The 21,291-nt window shown below is 36.7% G+C and overlaps 1 protein-coding gene across 5 annotated transcripts; it reads right to left on the bottom strand.

Annotated features, from left to right (window-relative positions):
• Positions 1 to 769: 769 nt before the first annotated feature.
• Positions 770 to 20,424, bottom strand: LOC113681318 (neuronal acetylcholine receptor subunit alpha-10). Of its 5 annotated transcripts, none has more exons than XM_089192762.1 (9): positions 20,248 to 20,424; positions 11,333 to 11,451; positions 6,330 to 6,478; positions 6,044 to 6,088; positions 5,517 to 5,626; positions 4,628 to 4,666; positions 4,238 to 4,556; positions 3,137 to 3,395; positions 770 to 2,852 (listed from the first exon to the last, which is right to left on the bottom strand). In XM_089192762.1, the coding sequence occupies exons 2-9, from the start codon at positions 11,421 to 11,423 to the stop codon at positions 2,242 to 2,244; spliced, it is 1,623 nt and encodes a 540-aa protein (XP_089048888.1). In that variant the 5' UTR covers positions 11,424 to 11,451; positions 20,248 to 20,424; the 3' UTR covers positions 770 to 2,241. The 5 variants fall into 5 exon arrangements, with proteins under 5 accessions (XP_089048888.1, XP_027054208.2, XP_089048890.1 ...); XM_027198407.2 differs by lacking the exon at positions 20,248 to 20,424 and adding an exon at positions 16,308 to 16,453; XM_089192764.1 differs by lacking the exon at positions 4,628 to 4,666.
• Between the last annotated feature and the right edge of the window lie 867 nt (positions 20,425 to 21,291).

Here is a 21,291-nt window from a genome sequence, read left to right as displayed (position 1 = left end):
TTTTCACAAATGCTGAAAACCGAGTTTTTGTTTCATCCATATTTCCGTGTTGGTCAAAGCTTCGATTAAATCATCGTCCATAGCGCTACTGCGCGAGCGAAATGTGAGCTGCAGCTGAAATGACAAGTGCACAAGCTGAGGTCTCCCCTTCGCGTTAGTCCTTGCGCGTTCGCTCTATCTTTTCACCAAAGCGGGCGCGGATACGCACACACGTGCGCGCGCACGCATACACTCTCACACACGCACGCAAAAGCACGACGGCTGTTAACATACTTCGTTGGTCATGCATTTCCTTCACGTGACATATAATTCAGCTCCAACACCTTTCTTTGTACCATGATGAAGTTGTAAAAATACTCAATGAGGATGCATTTTTACATGTCAATTCAATATATCTTTAAAAAATAATCAAGTTCTGGATAAAACTCTTTTGTTTCCCTGTGGCCAGCCTTCGTTACTATGTATTTTTGTCTTTTACATTTAAACTTTTATGAAAAACCTACAAATCTACTCATTACACTATAACAGATATGACAGCCCACTGCAATTAACAAAGCGGTCAAACGTCTGCGCATGCATTATGTTGTAATGATAAGGTGGCTGTCAGAACCAAATCGCCTCACACGAAGTACAAACAACCAACCCCATCTGGTAAGTCACTGTGATTTAAAAGCGCGTAACATTTTTGGTAAAGCTTAAAACATAATGTTAAACAAAATAACTGTACTTGAAAACCCTTCGTGTTTGAAGAGTTTTTCTTTTTCCCTACTTTTGGTTCCTTTTACAGATTTTCCTGAACATTTCAATTTTATTCAGCTTATTTTGCGATGGATTACGTGTTCCTTTGAAATTTTGAGCGAGAAATTGGCGTTCGACTGGCTAAAATTGATCCCTTGCGCATGCTCGACGTTTTACCACTGTGTTACAGCAGTTTCGATGGGTCTATTAGAACCTATTACCAGTCGCTGATCGGGAAACGAGCCCGCGCTCTTCTTCAAAACTTCTTCGGACGATCCAAGTTAATAATCTCTTGGAAGATCGGAAGACAGTTTTGAGAAAACGACAGAAATCGAGCACATGGATCGATACTATTACTCTATATAGTATTTTAAAATGCGGCACAATAATACTGATCATGAACTAAACAACCTTGTTTTGATTTCATCAAGATTCTTCCTAGGCTGAATGATTTGTCAAGTGACTTGCCTTGCTCTATCCTAACAACTAATCAGAATGCAGCTTGGTAATTCTATAAATTAAAGTGTAACTGATCTGGAAACCTCAAAGTGGGTTTTATCTGTTAGTGTTGTCACTTCCTGCTTGTTAATCATCATGTCACACTCCACTTCTTCTTTAAAAACGTGAACTTTCCATTGTAATGATATGAACTTCATCAGTCCCTTATCCACCCATACAATTTACTTTTAGTGATTATGTACCCTAAAGCCTTATTGAACTATTACAGGAGTATTGTTTTCTCTCTTCTATTGAAAAAACAATGCAACATGTCGCAGAGTTCTCTTACCTTCGAACTCAAGGTTAAAATGTACTCTGTTTTTTACGAGTTCTTATCTATTAGTCAACGACCGTTAATTTTTACTAGTTAGAGGTTTTGATGGCACAAATTTTTCACCATTCAGACCTTGTCTCTTACAAATAAAAATTTACCTTTTCGTTAGACATTGAATATAGTGTTTGCCTTATTCGTCACTTCCGAAGTTTGAATTCCAGGCAATGTTTTGTCAGGATTTTGTTTCGGGGAGGTCTTGTCAACTTTTTGACGTGCAGTCACGGTCCAATTTTTCCAACAGTTAAGATCTGAACGTATTCTGCATCAGTAACACCAAACCATGATTGAGAATTTTATTGCTATGGTGCCACAAGGCGCATTGATGAGTCAACAGTTTCAGCCGAGGTACTTTTCATGCAGATGGCCAGATGTGATCGATCAAATGAAGATTCTTGCCCAGGACTAGTTTAGCAGCCAATTTTTTTGAAAGAATTTTCTGAAACCCAAGTTTTGCCAAAATCGTTGGCTTCACGAAATCTTGAAAATTTATGGTCTTTTTCAATGTTTTCACGTCTGGACAATGGAGAACCTTCCTATTCGAGGTGATTCCTGCAAAATCGTTCCCAGCTGCATCACTATCATTTCCACAGCAAAGGTAAATCACTCAATAGTCATGGAATCGTGGTTTACAGCCTGAAAACTTTTTTCCTAACACAGTGTTGAGTTCTCTGTCACGGAATAAACAGTTCTCTGATCCGAGGAGATTGCAAGAAAATACTCATTGCTGAAACAGACCCAATCACAACCGACGCTAACAGCAAAACTCGATCTAAGATCCTGGCCGCATCCTGCCATTGCTTTTTGTAAAATTCTTCCTTGTTGAAGTCATACAAAGGAAACTTCGCCTCCGATATCTGTACCTCCGTAGTCTCGGTTTCAGAGTCCTGCGGTTTGCGTTTGACCGAGCGCTTCCTGGTGACGTGATTCGTTGAAATGTTCCCATTTTGGGCCAAAGGCACTTGGTCACGTCCCACGCGAGCCTCCTCGAAAAGGTCCATTTCATACTCGATTGATTCTCTTTCCAAATCAAAAGCGTCGTTTCTTTTCCTGTCACTAGTTGTGTTTGATTGCATTATCTTTTGCGTGCTGTCATTTAAAGCGTCACCGCTGGCCGGATGCCGGTTGTAGGTGGGCTCATATCGCACGATCTTGGCCAGCCATTCAAGCACGATCTTTTGGAACCAACTCGGCATCTTTGTGTTTCGGTGGTGAAAATTTAGAATGATGCAGGTAGCGCCGAGTGCTGTACCTATCTCCATGATGGACACTGAGTAGTACATAGCTAGATAAAGGCAAATCAAACAGGTATTAACAGAAGCGTAGGCGAGATTTACTACAGAAGGGGTCCTTACCTGTATTTAGGGACATGCACGGTTGTCTATTATTATTATTATTATTATTATTTACAACTCTTTCTTAACAAAGCGTATCTTTGAAGGGGGGGGAGAGCCAAAACTAGTGTTTTACTGGCATTTAGGAACATTCCCTTTTGTTATATTATCATATGCGAGAGAATATTTTATTCCCTTGTCACTTAACATACGGCTCCTGGTCCCTTGCACTCACCTAACAGAGGGAAGTGTTCAGAGCTTGAGGGAAGCTTCTCAGAGGTCAGTTCTTGGAACACGGCCATCGATAAAAGGATAGTAATACCAAGGCCCACTCGTTCTCCAGACTCTGCTGGAAGAATAAACTCTAGGAAGATGGTGCAAGCTATGAGAGTACAGGGCAAGATAAGGCTCATTACGTAATAGTAGGTGCGTCTGCGCAGTAGCATCGTGACGGTCAAATCGGCGACGGGTAAATCGCAGCAGTCGTTTTCTTTCTGTCGAAAGAAGAATAACTTGACCTTACTATGGGTCGCCTCAGATATCAAGTGAAACGGTTTCACACTTGATTAAGCAAAGAATTCTGTAAGAGCTTGATACCAAGATGGAGAGAAAGCTTACGGTGTTTTGTCAAGCTACTGCTGTAGCTTGACAAAAGTTTTAGGCATGTACGTTTCTCGCAGTTCACAACAAATTTAGATTTAAAATGTTATTGCAATCACCGGTACCACAAACGATGAAAGTTTCTCTCCCAACCTAGATATCATAATTTTGTTCTTAAACTATATCAGTTTTCAAAGACTTGATAGAGTTACGTTTGGTGACTGCGTGGTGTTCATTGTTATCAGAGATATTTCATTAACAAGGTTGGTAGTGGGAACATTACCAACCTTTTCCCTCCAAAATCAAGTTATTGATATAGGAATTTGAAAAAAAAAATGAAAATTTCTGATTTATCTCTATATGTCTTGATTGTTGCTAATGACATCACATAAATCGGGCCTGGTTGTTCAAAGCTGAGTTAGGATAACCCAGGGTAAATGTGAAATCTAGTCACAGATCTGAAAACTTTACAAGAAAACTCAGTATATTTCGTTTTTTTTAGAACTTGATTATTGGATGATCTTAAAAGAATAGAGAAAATCACTCAAAAAGTTTTTGAACAAAGGAAAGAAGAAACCCGGATTAAAAATTTAACCCTGGGTTAATGCTAATCGACCTTCGAACAACGGGGCCCAGATTCCGGTCAAATTTTTTTAAACTCCTCCTACCTTTTGAAGTATTTTATAATGTATCATAAAATTGGCAAGGAAGTTATAATTTATCAGTTTTAACGAACCTCGTGTCTATCGATGGTAATCCATTCCACCGTCCATTCCTCGTTTTCCTGGAACACGTCGGATCCTCTATCTTTTTTAGCCACAGCTTTTTCTCCTGGCGGACCTTTCCTTTTTCTCAAGTCTATTGTGTTCACATCATGTGACCAAGAGGCGAAAACCATTTTACACTGCTGCTCATCAAATGGAAAATACTTGACGTTGATGTTGCACATGCTCTTGTAGATGATGTGAGCCCGCCATGTTTGGTTTCCATCATGGCGGACCTTGACGCTCGTTGTGAACCCGGATGTTGCTTTTAAGCTGAGTCGATCATCAGCGCTGAGAAGAGGGATAAAAATCGTTTAACTGGTCAGAATTGTCGATTTAGAGGGATTACTAGCTATTTTTACCTTTTTAAGGATGGAAGCTGAAAATCAGAAGAGGAATCCCTAGGAAAGAAAAGTCTGAATTGAAAGGAGATCTGAGAAATAACTGTCAATTATCGAGTTTTACCGGTACTTGTTGCAACACTGCAAGCCGTGTGCAGATATGATATATTTCAATATTCAAACACATAACAAGATGGTTCATGAGAGCTAATCCAAAGGCTTCCGTAGAATTAAGTTTTTTTTCAAAGCAAAGCCATAGTAATTTCAGAGATGTCTCTTCACACTGTGTTTACACTCAGGTTGTCCCAGGCTAGTGGTTATGAATGTGTTTGTAGTTTCTTAAGAAGAAACTCTGAATGGCAGGTGACCCAATAAAACCCAGAATGACCGGTGGACTGATAGAAAGAGATACAGATAGTTAAGATGAAGAAGAAAGAAAGACGGAAAGACATTAATGCGTGCTGCAAACCGACAAACAGATAGATAAAGGATGACTGACGTCAACACAGACTGGTCGAGGGTAAATAAAAAAACAGCTCGGGCTATCGACAGACCGATACATTAGACGGAAAAGTACAAATTAAAGACACCATACACACAGACGGACCGAAATTGACGCCAGACAATTTCAGACGAGTTCAAATACAAGGTAATTTGGTTTTATCAACTGATTTGATTACGTAAATTGGCCACCTCGTGTTAAAAGCTATAAAGCTAACGTTCCGAGCGTTAACCCTTCTCTCGGCGAAAGAAACCCTTTACGGTGGCCACTTCCAGTTTTCAACCGAGTTGGTAAAACCAAATTACCTTGCTGTACCCTCTCACCGACGCAGCACCACAGTTTACCCCCATAATTCATCGAGGCACAAATACAGTAACTCATTCAAGACGTCATCAAAGCGAGGCTTACTTGTTGTACAAAACGATGTCAGGCACCCAAAGCATTTCGGGAGGAATGTTCATCACCTTGTTTCCTCCGTAATCCTGGGGTTTCCACGTCATATAAGGATTGTTCCAGTCCTGCGAAGAAAAGCTTAGCGTTATTCTTAGAAAAAAAATTACTTGAACATGGCGTTACCGAATAGCAGGGCATCCCCGCACTACATTAGTTAGACAATTCAGCGATGAATGGTTAGTCGATAACTTATCAAGAACAATCGTCCAAAGCTGTCACTCGATAAAAAATCAACAGTAAACGACAACAGAAGCACCAGCAAGTCTGATCGTTTAATTACAGTTTATTTGAACAGGTTTTGCCTCAATGAGTCATATTTACAAATAATTTTTTTATAATTTTCTTGTTGTACAAAATTACATAATCACAATACTACAAAACTGCAAGAGTACATTACTAGAGCACAACAAACTTACTATAATATTCATAATTATTATTTGTTCATGCTGGGCAAATATCAAGCAAGGAAGGGATAGACTTACCAGGCGAATCCAAAAGTGAGTCTTAATTATCTGTTCTTTTTCGTCCTGCATAATTCAAGATATTCATCAAATTAGTGCCGGGCTAAGCATCGTGACCATCCTTGTGTCTAAATACGTTACCATAGCAACATAATTTCATTTCGGAAACATTTTGAATTGTAAACTGAGATTCGCTGACCAGCATAACACATGGCTCTGATTTGAGCTCAGCCTAATTTTTCGCATTCGCATCCGAAGGAATAATATTTTTTTCAAGCTCCTTTTTAAATTTGTACATTTTTCTTACCACTTTAGCTACGCCAACTAACTCAGCACTGAAATCGATGACAATTGGTTTGGAGAGATCCTTTACAGGACGGATAAGTCTGCGGGTCCTGTAGTTCTGAAGCAGATGATCTAACAATCTTTGTTCTTGAGTAAGGTTACCATGGTGTTCTACCAAAAAAATAAAAAAGATAATTCATGCATTGTTTTTTTTCAACATACGTGAAATGTCTTTAATATGTGAAATTTTGGGACAATTTTTAATTGAAAATAAAGTAATCTGGGATTGCTTTGATTTTTCTTTACTCTTTTCTGTGATTGGTTTAGAGAACCATCGCTCCACTTTCATGACCAATCAGCTGCAAAACACAATTTAATCACAAAACGACTTGGTGGCCAGCGTTTTCCCGCGCTTTGGGCAGTTTGGTTGTTTTTACTTAGAGTTCTCGTTGGCTTTTAAAGGTATTTTCCTTTCATCTAATTGGTTTTCGTCAATGATTACTTTGGTTTTGGTTTTACGACACCCAATCGAAAAGAGCTTTAAGCTTTAATACACCTACAGCGCATGTTGCACACGTTAGACTTAGTGGCCAAACCTTCGATTGAGAACGAGGACATTTCCTCATTTTCACAGATGTTTTGACAGTAGCTTGGTCTAAATTACTCGAAAAACCGGTCGAAAAGCTGTGTCTAAGACAAATATACTAAGAGCACTTCTTGCGTCAGATAATCTACCTCTCTTGAACCAAAGGCGTTTGTTCCAACATGTGCAAGGGACGATCTTTGTTCGCCTTTCATGTGCCTTTCAAAAACCGTGCAAAATGTTTGCAATTTATTAGTGATTGTACAAATTGGCGAGTTGAAGCCTAGTTTTAAAATAGGCCAAAGTGTTCTATGTATATGTCGTTCACGGCGACTTGCCGAACAGATTTTAGTCTTACATATACAAAACACCATGTGTCAAGTGTTTGTCGCGTGTGACAAAAATTGCCAAAAAATATTCTCTAGAAATGAAAGTTCCTAAAGCAACATCGAGTGGAATGAAACGGAGGAGAAACCTAAATTTTCACTTGTAAAATAAGGAATATATTGTGTTGCTGTTTCGTAAAGCTTTTCGCCAAAACAATGAATCTCCAATCCGCTCCTTTTACATCGCGTCTTACCCCAAATTGTGGTTTTAATTAAAGTTTAAAACCACAGATGAGGCTCGCTTTTCAGTTTTCAATCAATCGTTACCATTGTATCTTCCAATATCTCACTCAATCGCAAAACATTCTCCATAGAACTGAGCAAAAGAAGGGCTCTTCATTTATTTTTATAAAATATTCAGAGGGTAAAAGTAATTAGAGGTTAGTGGTTAAAAAAAAATTTGTTAAAATAAGGGTTAATGAAAGCTCAAAAATAGTATTTTTAAGTTAAAAATGGCAGAGCTAATCTGGGGTAAATACATTGGGCTTTGGAAAGGAGGGTAAATTTTAAAGCAATAACCTTTGACCTGACAAAGACACAAATAACAGATTCTAGATCAGAAAAAATAGACACCGTAAATCTGAGATTGGAAATAAACTAAGTTTTACATTCTTTTATACATACTAAATTATCGTAGCGTTTTATTTTAGGACTCAAAGTATGAAAAAATAAAAGTCACTGCAACTCCACAAAACTCGTAAAATAAAGTAATTTTTATTAACCATCCTTTTTTGAATGATTCGATTAAATATCAGCCGATAATGATCTTTAAGTAATCAAAAATCGCTGGCGGCATATTTATGAAGAGAAAAGCAGAAATACGGATATTAATTCTACGCATGAACCTATCTCAATAATCGAGAAAGTGGTACCTCTTTCTTTAAGGATCTTTGATTTAAAGACGTATTATAAAATAGGCATTTTTGCATTGCCACCCATAAACCGTCTTCGCCAAACCTTTGACTGTTACGCCAAAAAAGTAAAATGCAGTGAAAACGTTTCTCTTTTTAGACTGACGATCAAACAAAACCATTAATATTACAATGGAGACCCCTGATAAAAGCCTGATGTGTTATTATGTTAAACATAAAACACTATCTCCCCTTTAAACATATGATTTGAAAATGCATTTTCATCTCGTTGTTTAATTAGTTACCTCAACAATTCTTAAAACTAGTGATTTTTTAGGTCAGTTCTTATAAAGAGACATTAAAAGTCCTTAATAGAACATAGGATACAATGAAATTTTGGAGGTAACCTGCTAATCAAACTCAGCACTAGTTGAAACTTGTCTTCATCACACGACGCAATGCGTGATCTGCTATAACTGAAATTCAATTTAGCCAGCAGGTATTCCAGCACGTTTCAGATTGTCTGACGTAAAGTTTACAGAAAGACTAAACAATCTAATAGCTTGCTTCCGACATTAACCTTGGTATCGCATGACGCTTAATGCGGACGCCATGTTGACGGTGATTTCAAAGATTTCGTGTAAATTTGATAAGATATCTGGGTTATGGTCTCAACGGGAGATGAATTAAGATGTCACTTCGCCGTGAAGGAAATGAACAATAAAACACGGAAAAATGACAAAGCAAAATAAACAAACCATAAATCACATGTTTAAAAAAAAAAAAAAAAAAAAATACAAGCAAACTTTGTTCAACCTGGATTTTGGCCCTGGGAAATCTTATAAGAATTTTTAGATGAATTTCAAATGCTGTTATCTTGAGTTTATAGCAGTGTTGAAATTTCCTTACAAAATACATGATGTTTTATTTGCCTAAAGACGTTTTTGTGGATTGGTGGATCATAAACACATCGTTTTACATTTTCCTGCTCGTTAGCTTTTTAACGTTAGTTGACAGCTTTGCACGTCAATTGGCGGCCGGCTTTTACATCAAACAAGTTAAAGAAAACCCCGGCTATAAAAAAGCTAATATTATCTCTATTAATGCAAAATACGCAGGTTTCTCATTTATGGCTTGTTATCCCGCTTTCATGACAGCATATTACTTAACACCGATGTCGTTCTTGCCTTCTTGTTAAATTTAACTTTCATGATTAGGGAATTTCCTCGAAATTTCGGCAGACACTCATGTCAATATAATCATTTTAAGGTTAGTTCAAGAAACTTAGCTTTCGGGATTGAAAAAAAATTTCCAATTGGTAAAACAAACTTGCGCCTGGTGAACATCGAAAGTGTCAATACGTAACTAGGGTCACAGGGATGATTATGAAACGAAATTAGCACCAGCTTGTATCTAAGGCCATCAATTATGAAAACTACGTTTCCACCTGAAAACAGCTTCATAGTAGGTTGCATTTGAGCGTTTGTAATTAGCATGTGGATAAAGAATTCAGCAAAAAGCACTTATGGTTCTTCTATCTATAAAAAAATCAAACGCTCAGTTGGTAACACGTCATACGTTCTTTAGCTTTTTATTGGGGTATCAAGGCTGTGAAAGGCTTTTCAAGCTCCGTTGTAGATGAACGCACAGTTTTAAGTGAAAAATTTTACTGCAATGAACAATTCCGTTTTAATTTACGAAATTCGTTCGGTGAGAGAACAATGTTTGAAATTCATCGTTAAAAGTCGTTATAGCTTTCTTCAAAATACACAACACAAAACGAGAGCTCTCTCGAATTCTCTCTTTATTATTCATTATCTTGCCTATAATTAATCAAATTTATTTAAATTCCAAAGCCTGTCATTTAGAATTATAAAGTTTATTTCGAAATAAGACTTAACAATACATAGCATACTGGCACATTTTTGGATCTAACCGGCGAACAGTTGGATTTTCAAAAAATGCACATATGTATTTCGAAATCTATTTACGAATTTTCGAATGCATTTCAACACAAAATTTACTTGAAGTTTTATATTCATAAAAATTACCACCCAAGAGTCCTAGACGGAAAATCAGGATTAAAGACTCTAAGGAGAGCCAACCAAAGAAGACACGTTATTAAATTAATTGTTTCTTTCTGCCACTCGTGCAAATTGGTTATATTCCTAAACCACCAAGGGAGAAGTCCGATATGGAATTTGTTTCATTTGCAAAATGAAAGTGATATCTACTCTCTTGAAGATTTCTACATGAAAACATTAACACACATAAAATGCACGTGTAACTAACGCGTACACAGATTATTTAAGAAGCAAGAACATGCTTTGATTTGAGAGGAACACAATGTTGAACATGGCATATGCCAATTTAAAATTTTGAATGATAATGAAAAAGAAAAGAAATTGCGAGGATGGTGCGACTTTCAGTGAAATTAACTCTCGAAACAAAGGAATGAAAGAATTGATTTTTCACTAACACCACTGGACGTTTTTTTATTGTAATCACAATCTTTCTTTTCTTTAACATTTCGAATCTCTTAAAACGCAAAACGGAAAATGTTTTGATTCCATACTGTGGCTATTTATAAATTTCGACTTGCTGGGAAAAAAGCTGATCAATAACATTCAGCCCTGGACGTTCCAATCTTAGCAACTTTGAACACGTTTTCGCATCATTAAAAATTGAAGAAAAACCTTCACTCGATGTTTATTTCTGTCTCGTAGTGTATATGTTTTAAAAATCAAAAACCTCCGAATACCAGGGGGTCATCATATCAGTAATATTAAAATGAAAAGGTTAAATTCTTCCTTCAGGCGACGCTCAAACATTTCATTGCGAAATTCAATTATTTTTCGGCACAAGAACAGAAATTGTTAATAGAATAAAAATGGCCTAATGAAGTTCTTTGAAAGCCGCCGTAACAGTGAATAACTACATTGAGAAATACCGAGACAATTCGAGCAAATTTCACAATGGCACACAAGACGCGGCCTTTCTAATGTGGAATAAAATTCAAACTGTAATTCCTCTTACCGTATTTAATAGACGCAGATCATTTTAATACATCCGAATTTTCAGCAAACACGATGAAATCTACTCAAATATGTCAAAATAACTTTCTACGATTTCCATTCTTTGAAGCAAACATTTGAATCGACTTTTGCGGGAGCGAAATTTTCAAGTAAATTAGAAAGTTTCATACCTTGCGCAGATTCGTCCATCTCAGCGAAGGCAAGGATTGAGCACAACGCACAGGTGCTCAAAACACAGAACGTAAATATGAGCGGCGACATCTTTGGAAAGTAACTCAATGTCGAGAAACTGTAAGAAAAAAGAAGGCAAGCTTAGAAAACTTCTAAGCGCTCTCTTGAAGTCAAGCTAGAACCTGTACTCAACCCGCGAATAAACCATGTGACGCCTTATCGGTCATGAGTTAATTTCTGATATATTTCTCTGACGTCAGTCGTCTAAGGAAAGATTAAATGAATATGGAATCATGTTCTGAGGTCTTCCGTGAATTATCCAGCATAACAATGAGTTTATAGCGCTTATTATCCAGTGTATTTGAAAACCATAAACATTGACACGATCTGGTGATCGTAAAATCATTGTCCCTGGTAAACAACGTTTAGAACAGGTTGCTAACTTAACATTTAATACTTGGCGTTTTCCTTTCGGATTTGTTTGATGTAGTATCTAGCGTGTGTAGTTACCGCCTCTTAGAAGGTAGCAAGAGATGTTTCCTGCCATAAAAAAATGGTAAAATATTCTCGAGCTGAAGTACTTTGTTTCATTTTGTTCCCGTTGGTTTTAGAATTTAAAGACGTCAGCTTTGAAATAGGTAGTTATTCTTTCACAACTAAGTTACTCTTTTCACATATCATTTTACGCGATCCAGCCGAAAAACAAAAGGCTTGAAATTCAAATATTAAATATAGTTTACTTGTTGAAAAGGCCCAAAGGGTGAGTGCACTAGATAGCCTTTGTTTCAACAATAACATGACTAATTTGGATTTTAAAGATAAATAAATTCTTATTTTTCTTGTGAATAAATCTTTCGTGGTGGTCATGTTTGAGAAACCTTTCTTGCATACGAAGTGAAATAAGTGAACATGCATAATAAGTGTTTTAGTTTTCGAAAATTGCTTGACTATTGACCTGTAAGTTTATCAAACGTGAGGCATATCATAAAAATAGATTTTGCCTCTCGGCAACTGAGGAATTGTTCTCGATAAACTCTGTGCTTTGATACACCGGTGGAGATCTTTTTGAAACAAAACAGCAACGACTCAAAAGGCAATATTTCACTATTATTAAATAATCCTTTTGTTTAAGTGTTCTAAAATATCTCTCTTTTCCTAAAAGGCGAATGTAATGAAGGTTATTAAGTTTAAACGATATGTTCTTTGTTTTAGACATGAAGTTATAGCACAAATATGTCAATTCATTCGCGATACCCAATAGGGTCTGAAAATAGATGAGCGATGTCCTTGCTAATTACCAGTATTTCTGAAATTCTCAAAGCAGTGGGAGCAACAAATAACTGTCTACTTTTTTTCGTTTTAGCGGTAAATCACTGAGATGGGTATTCCTAATTTACTTAGAAATTTTTCTTCCTCGACTTGATCACTTGTTTTTTGGCGAAAAAAATCCAGATAAGGTCTTAGTCCAGGATAGAATCAAATGAAAGTGGCAAATATAGATTTTCCAAGCGAAAATGCTCGATCCTTGTATAAGTTTTGTAACATAGAAAGTTCGCTTGAGATTAATTCGAAGACTGCTGTATGAAGATGATAATTGAGTCCCCTACAAGCGAATCGCCATCATGTTTTACATTCCTTAGAGAGTTGAGTGTATCCTTCAGCACAACCTGGTAAAGAGCAGAGTAGAGATAAAACATTTGCTTTGTTCCTCACTCTTTAATTTCTGGTACGATTGGACGATAAATGCAGTTGAAATTTAAACAACATTTCGTGTATCAGTCACACGAAAGCCCTCAACTAAACGTGTATATGACAAATAAAGTGTACAATATTTTATCTTTTGATTTCACGTTGTGACACTTCAACGTCGTATAGCAGGAACTCAAGGATTGGTTTTAAATAACGAAATTAGGAGAATGTTACAGTGAGGCTCCCTCACGCACATTTTGTTGCTCCATCTCCGCACATTTACCAATTAATTTTTCTCTTACAAAGATTGGTGGGCTTACCATGGATTTATGTCTGTCTAACGTAAGAACTTATCGACTCCTATATACAAGAATAACATTTTAACTGGAGACCGTCGTCACATTAATTCAACCCCAAATTAATTAAGATAAGCGAATAAATACAGATATTACTTCCTATGTTTAGCTTCGTGGGTATAATTCAGAGTTCTTCCCTCGACGTTTTTATTTTTGTAAGTTATTTCTATATTTAGATGCTTTTTTATTACTGAAGCATCAAAAAAATTCTCAATCACTCCACGGTTCCTTTTTATATCTACTCGGCCCCAGGAAATTCCGGCAATAAATGAAAATATTTTGTCAATAGCCATTAACTAAAACGATTTAAAAAAGCCTTCATTCAGACATGTCCTAGTTCTTTGGTGTCACCAATCATGGGGAGCTGTCCCTTTCTTACTGCAAGCTATGTACTGGTAAACGCCCGATGATCAAAAGCTTTGAAAAATCACTTGAGATCCTTAGAGGGTTTGATGCTTTCCTTTTACGGAGTAAGATGAGTTTGCAAACACTGGTGTAACAAATTTTCCAAAAAAAAAAAAGAAAAAAAAAAAACCAAACAGTTACACTCCTGTCACATGATCTGTTATGGGGCAATAAAACAACAAGGTGAATCCGTGCGATCTTAAGTGACTATCGGCTGAAGAAACGAGCACCACTGTACAGCTGTGATGCATCCTGGGTCTTTAAAGCATGCACTGGGGCCGTCGATTGGCGAAGTAAGCTGAGATATTCTGGCCATGGTTTGTTCGATTAAGCCATCCCTAGGTTTGTTTAATTTTGACTGAGATTTAACGCTTTGCAGACAGATTCATCTTTTAATTTTTGTTTCCTTCCGTCTTAATTTTACGCTAGCGAAAAACTTCAAAACTTTGCCGAATCACCTCAGATCAAAAAGCCCATGATAAAACAAATTTTAGCTTAGTTCCCAGTGCCTTGCAGTGCTCTCTTCTATCGGTTGTTTTATCATTTGATCGGCTGGTTAAATTGGATTAAAGAAAAGGTATAACACCATTAAACAGAGAAGATATATTTTGCCCGAATGTAGGGAAAAGTCTGGTGCAAGATTGAGGTCAACGCACGATTTTTTCCCAGAGCCCTCGTCAAGCTTGTCAACATCATACGTGCGGAATCAGTAATTCTTGCAGCTTTTATCACGCCATTCTTCCCAAACCTTCCCAGAGTTACCTGAACATTTTTTATCTTTTTTTTTTTCACCATTGAGTATTTCATTATTTTTTAATGAAAACTTCTCATCGTCAAAAAAATCAATAAACCAATAATTTAAAAAAAATTCGTTTGCACCTGTGCCTTTTTTTCCCCTACAAACAATATTTTACCTCCGAGTAAACTAAACTAGGGAAAAAAACTTGCGTTTGTGTAATGTGAATGCCTTTTTTTAACGTGTTATTCCGCATAGCCTAAAGATTACAATATAGCATATATTTATATTTCTCTTTCATCAGTGCAGAATTACGTTACCAAAATATCTATGATCATGTTTCTGTCGCGAGCATTTTTTTTCGATAACGGTTTGTTATTTTACTTTGCATGCATTGTTGTCAAATCATCCATCTATTTGCCATTGCCTAATCATGATATTGCGTTTGATATATTTTTCTCAGCTTTCAGTCCTATAATTGCAAATTCCTGTAGCAGACTTTGCGTGTTTCTGGTAAGGCAAACCTCACGCAAACGCTAACATGATCTCCAACTGATTATTCTATCTAGTCTAATCCAACGTACTAAATACAACAATAATTGCTTGATTTTGTTTGATTTCCAGAAAATATACTGCAAAAACAAAGAAGATTTAAATGGAAGTACATACTCCTTCTTTTGTTGCGAGCATAAAATGCAAATTTCTTTAGCCTGGATTGCCCCTGCACCCAGCCCACATTTAATGTTATGGCTAGTTCAATAATTAAAAAAAAAAAAACCTCCCGTGAAAATCTTATACCTTGGATGAAGAAATCCACTGATTTCCTGCAATTTTAAGTACTTTTTTAATTAAAAAATATAAATGCTTTCAGTTTTCACCATTTTCGATCCACTTGTAGTTTGACAACCCTGACGGTTAGAATGATTGAACGGCGCACAGCAATGAATGTTGATTAAGAAAGAAAATGTACTGCTGCTAAAAATAACGTGCATTTTAATACGCGTTATCGCTCTTTAATTGCTCTGAGAGCAGCTGCAGTTCATGATTTCTCGTCTCTGTTTGTTAAGATAACATGATGTTTATATAAGTTTCTGAAATGAACCCTGAATGTCCGCAATTTGTTTCAACAGAAATCTCCAGGTATGAAACATTTATAGCAGAATAACCACTAATGCTTATTGAGGCGTTTTTTACATGTTAACGGGTCACCCACAAGTGTTTTTAACTACGATAATAGACAAAGTTTAATGTGCTCTAAAGCGCTGTTTACAAAACTTTGTTAATCTCAGTCATTAGACTTCATTTAAATTTGCATATTTTGGAAGAAAAGGAACTTCAAGAACAAACACTTCTTTGTGTAAACACGGAATTCTTGTTTTGCTTCTCCGATAGATTTTTTCGCCTTTTCTTTTTTTGAAGTGTGTACTGAATGATGAGACGCTGTGTATTACGGACTGGTGAAACGTAGGGTTTAAAATTATTGGCACATTTAAACAAAATGAACAAACTCTTGGATATTTGATTTTGTGATTTAGAAATGTGAAATAAGTGAAATTGAATTTAGTGTTTTCTTTCCTTAATTTGGAGTATGAGCAGCGAAATTGAGAGCTAAGTTACAACCGCAGTGACGAAGCGTTGTTAAACTCCAAAATGCATTTCTTGTCCTGGGAATAATCTCAATGTTTTCTCGCGTAAGCTACAGCTATTCCCAAAGAGATTATCATGAACTACTTTTAAAAAAACCGGCAAAAAATATACAACTTAAAATCAAAAAAGTCATCTATTCACCTTTGCCGGGTTTTCTGTATCGAACATAAAACTCCTTGGATTCAGACTGCTTTAACAGTCTCCACGTTTCATTCCCCAAACAGAAAGGCAACAAATGGATTTTTATCCGAGCTTGACTTCCTCTGCTTTGTCGATTGCCTGCCACTTAGCCAGCAACTCTGTGCTTACGTTTTATTCAAACACGATGCTAGTGCGCATGGCAATTGTGGCAATGTGGGCGCTTGGTTTTGACGTTAATTGCCGACGCATTATTACGCAATGTACGTGAGTATGTTGTAAAATGAACAATTTGATTTCCTTCGTACGCACGAAAGGCACATTTTTGTGCGTGGACAGAATTTTCTTGCTCCATTAACACTGCTTTCGCTATATGACAGCTAGAAGTGCAAAGTATAGCATGATCTCGTCAGGTGAATCTATTATTTCTTTCAAGACAGACGGAGGATGTTTTGGCCAAAACTTTAAAAAAAAAAGCAAAACAAAACAAACTCAGCAGCGTTCTTAACCGTTTTTTTTAGGGTCCATTCTGCAGGCATTTGTAAATAAAATTGATTTTTAAGCATCGTATTTCATCTCGCTCAAGTACACCGAGTTGAATAATCAAAACAGTATCAGTCGTTCGGAAAGGGCAATGGTTCGGCTTCTGGAAAAAACTGTTTACGTTGACAATGACTTACTATTCGACAAAATTTGGCAAAGGAAACGTTGGACAGACTTTGACGACCATTAGCGAAGTAACTTCGATAAACTTAGACTGCCTCTGGCGCTGTAACTTCAGCTGTACTTCGACAAAGTTAACCTTTGGCGTAGTAACTTCGGAAACCCTTTGGTGCAATAACATCGGCTAACTTCCACAATTTTTGGGATAGCACCCTTGGAAAGCCTTGGCAACATTGGGCAACAGTTTGTAAACGTTGGCGACTCTCACTGGTTATCATCCTGTAGCGGCGACACAAGTTTTGTCGTCTATCTTGAGCGATAAAGAATGAAGAAGGAACAGGAATTTCCAAGAGACATGTTTTCAAAAACCGCTCAATGAAACTGCCTATGATTTGATAAACAGCTTTGTGTAAGCTGAGGATATTTTACCAGTAAGATATACATATCAGTTGGTTCAGAGGACGTCCACCGAGTAGAAAAGACTGGTTACTTCGTTAGCAATTGTATGAAAAGGTTTGATTACATAAAGTAGTCTCCAAATAGTTCCAAGCACTCTTAACAATGCGCGCATTAAAAACATCGCCTTATTGGCTAATTCAAATCTTCCAAGTTATTAAAAGGACAACAATCTTCAATTTCTACAAATAAGCTGGAATATGTAAAAGTTTTTGAATGTCTGATAGTTAGGCAATAACGAAAGCACTTGCTGTTGCTTCGGTTCGACTTATTCCTTCGCCTGACGTCACATACTAATTTGCTGTTATATATGTTCCTTTTTTCCTTTCTTTCACTCGGATGTTACTCCTTCCGCAAGAACTAAAACTCCAGAGAAAAAGAGCAGCAATTTTTTTTTTCAATTTTTAGTCACAATCTCTTAAATTCATTCAATCCAAGACATCTTTGAAACCGGTTGTTATTGTTTTAATATTAAGCAATGAAATAGAAATTCAGTAAACTTTTTCAAAGCTTTTACTTCAAATGCAAAAGATTTGTTCCCTGAACACCTGCCAATCATTTGCGAGTATTTCTGAATCTGATTGGTTAAAACTTCTCCTGAATTTCTATTGGTTAACTGGAGTTAAATTCGTCCTTTGATAATTGATTGATTATTATAAGTCTGTTAAGGTCTGTCATTTCATTTCCTTTTTGTTGCTAAGTTCGTTTTTCTAACCAACATTCACATTCAAAAATTTGTCAGAACTGTGACAACACCCATAGTTCGGGAATTCATCTGCAAAAATAGGAAACTTCCCTTCGACTAAAAAGAGTTTGTCATCATTTTTGCGAACTATAAAACATACTATTTTCTTTTCTATTGTCGCTTTCTGCGGCTATGGAATAAAATCTGTTTGTCTTTATTTTTCTTTCTCAGCCAAGGTGTCAAATCCGAACAAAGAAAAATGGGCATACAATATGCAATTTCGGCTAATGAGAATCTTTTGAAATTTCAAGAAAAACACTAATTTCCATGCCATCTAGCATCTAAAAATATTTGCAAGTTTCATCATGGCTGCGATTTAAACTGGAAATTGAGTTTAAACATGGGCCTCTGCAATTATGTCCAATAATCTCAACGAATTGGAGAGGACAAGTAAGTTTAAGGCCGCGCTGAAAACATAATATGTGGATTGAATTCATACGACTTCTTTCTAAACTATTTGCTTTCCTTCCGCTACATCCTCATTCACAACACTCCACAGGAAAGCTCATTCCAGACTGAGCTGCTCAAACAAATCCAAAACAATACTCGTTGATTTACCTTTGAACAAAATCAGTATAAATGGGTTTTTATTTTGCCTTCTGAAACAGACGGTGCTTTTCGTTATTACCGTATTTAAAATACCTCGTCATTAAAAATAGATAACGAAGACACGTTTTCCAAAATTTTTTAAGCTTTACAATCCCGCAACAAATTTATAAGCATCATTTCAAATCTTCTGTAAGAGGATTGTTAGTTGGTAAAAATCTCTTGATATTCGTTCTTGAAAGTTGCCGCAGCCAGTGTGTATATTAAAAATTTTCCGGTTTGATAAATAAGCAAATTAAACTTTTTGGACCGCGTTTCCATAGATATCGCACTTTATTGTTCAACCGAAACTGCAAAACTGTACTGATAATTTTTTTTATGTAACGCGCGGTAAAATATATCTAGTTTGAACCCGAAGTGATATTAACATTTAATCGAGACTTCTTCTCAATAAATAATTCAGTTTATTTCAAAAGAAGCTGAATTTTCGAACGAATTCAACAAGCCACGAAGAAGCTTTACACCGCTGCCAAACTTAACACAAAAAGAAAAATATAATTCGCTTAACTGAAAGTAACGCTCTCGCACAAGAGTTTTGTGGTTTTCTGTAAACGAAGACGTCTCAATTGATAACATCTTCGATCGATGTGATCTATTTTCAAAGGTTTAATCAATAATGCAAGTAGTTTGGCTTCCCAACATAACCAACTTTCAGAAGGTAAAGCACTGTGAAGAGAGCTTCGTGAGCGCGAAATACTTCAGACTCCCTCCATTGTCAAATGTTTAATGAAATGAGTAGCTTTGTGCAATGGCAACGAGACGAAAAAGAAAGGAGCAGCAAACGAAATTGGAGGATAAATTCAATTATGACAGAAAATTCCGTCAAAGCGAGAAAGTGTTCCTCAGCGTGAATTTAACGAAAATGCCGGTGGAAAATAAAACTAGGCCTGCTGTTGTATTTGTTTACATTCGCAGCCTTAGACGGGAAAAAATAATCGTCATTGAAATAAGAAGGTAAGAGTGAGCTGGACTCTTAGCATCTTCAGGAAATCTAGCTAGGGAAGAAGCGAAATAAATTAAGCTACACTAGGCGATAAACTCACTGATATGTTACAAGGACCAGTTGATGTAAGACTGATAACAAGAGATGGAACACTTTCCGCTCACAATTCGATACAAGAGCTTCTTGTCGCCATCATTTGTCGAAACAACAGAAACGTTTTTGACAATTACAAGCTCTTCAGTTGACCTCGGGTCAAAACTATTGCTCTTTCCTTGTACTCCTAACCTTGTGCAACATTAATTAACAGGTCGCTTTTCTCGAACTGAAGCGTTTTAACGTGGTGTAAATTACAAAGATGTTACACAACAGAAGATTCCTTCTTTTACCAAATTGCCATCGATTCTACCAGAATTAGGTATTACCTGTGTGAACTCAAATTCCATGTTAAGGGAATAAGGGAAACTAGGAATGTCTAAGGAAAGATTTTTATGACAGGCCACCCAGCTGTTAAGAAAAAATAACAAATGTACCTTATCGGATTCGTAGCTTTGTCCTGTCAGAAAAATGAAGTTGAAGCCTTCAGCGGCACAGAAAACCAAACAAAAATGCGATAGATTTTCAGAGGATTGATCCCGTGTATTTCAATGGTTTTAACTGACCTCGCTGTACTCTTTCATCAGTGTTTCGACGTCTTACTTTTTGAAACTAATATCCGACACGACTTATTCAAATGCAAATGTATACGATAAACTTAATCTGCATTTATTAAACGCTGTTATTGTGGGCATTGTTGCGAGCCCTTGAAAAGTCCATTTAGTAGTTTTAAGTTATGTGGTTCCTTTCATTCCTGCTGAAATTGGAAATGTCAATTTCCCCGCCTATAACAACTCTCGATAAATGCTCGTGAAATCTAATCGATTTTCCGTAAAAAATAGAGTTTATTTTCTTTACACCAAAGCAATGGCATTGAGGCGTCTTGGAAACATTTTGCCTATATTTATATCCGGGACGAGCGGAAGAAATTATCACCTCAGATCGTGAAAATGCATTTAAAATCGGGCTAATGAATTAAGCGACACAGCCTCGTTAGTCTCTATCTTTCAGCGTCTTGAGAAAAAGTAAACATTTAGAGATATTTTCGCTGTCTTATACAATAAATAGGCTTTAACTCAAATTGGATCGACCCGATAGAACGCTCGCAGTTAATCACCTAGCAATCGACCTCTTTTTGCTAAATTCCAGTTTGGTGCTTTACCCGGGTAACCGAGTTGAAAGAAAAAAAAAGAGGCGGTCGCATTCTAGGCTATGAATAAGATACGCGCCCTTGTGTCTCGTAAAGTGTTCTACTTGTCGCGAACTTGAAAAAGGGTAAAGTAAACAAATGCTACCCACGGGTTACACCCATAGACCGTTTTACCTCTCTGTCAGTCAGATCTAACGCATACGAGTTAATGAGAAATTATTATTTAAACAAAAAAAAAAAGCGCTGTTGGAGAATTCATTTTCCTTTTCTCGAGACATGTAAATTAAGAGCAAAGAAACGCACCCCACATTTGAAAAACAACAAACAACGC

Source organism: Pocillopora damicornis, chromosome 13 (genome assembly GCF_964200805.1).
Source record: "Pocillopora damicornis chromosome 13, jaPocDami1.2, whole genome shotgun sequence".
Lineage (NCBI taxonomy): Eukaryota > Metazoa > Cnidaria > Anthozoa > Scleractinia > Pocilloporidae > Pocillopora > Pocillopora damicornis.
This window is presented reverse-complemented; position numbering and strand designations above follow the sequence as displayed.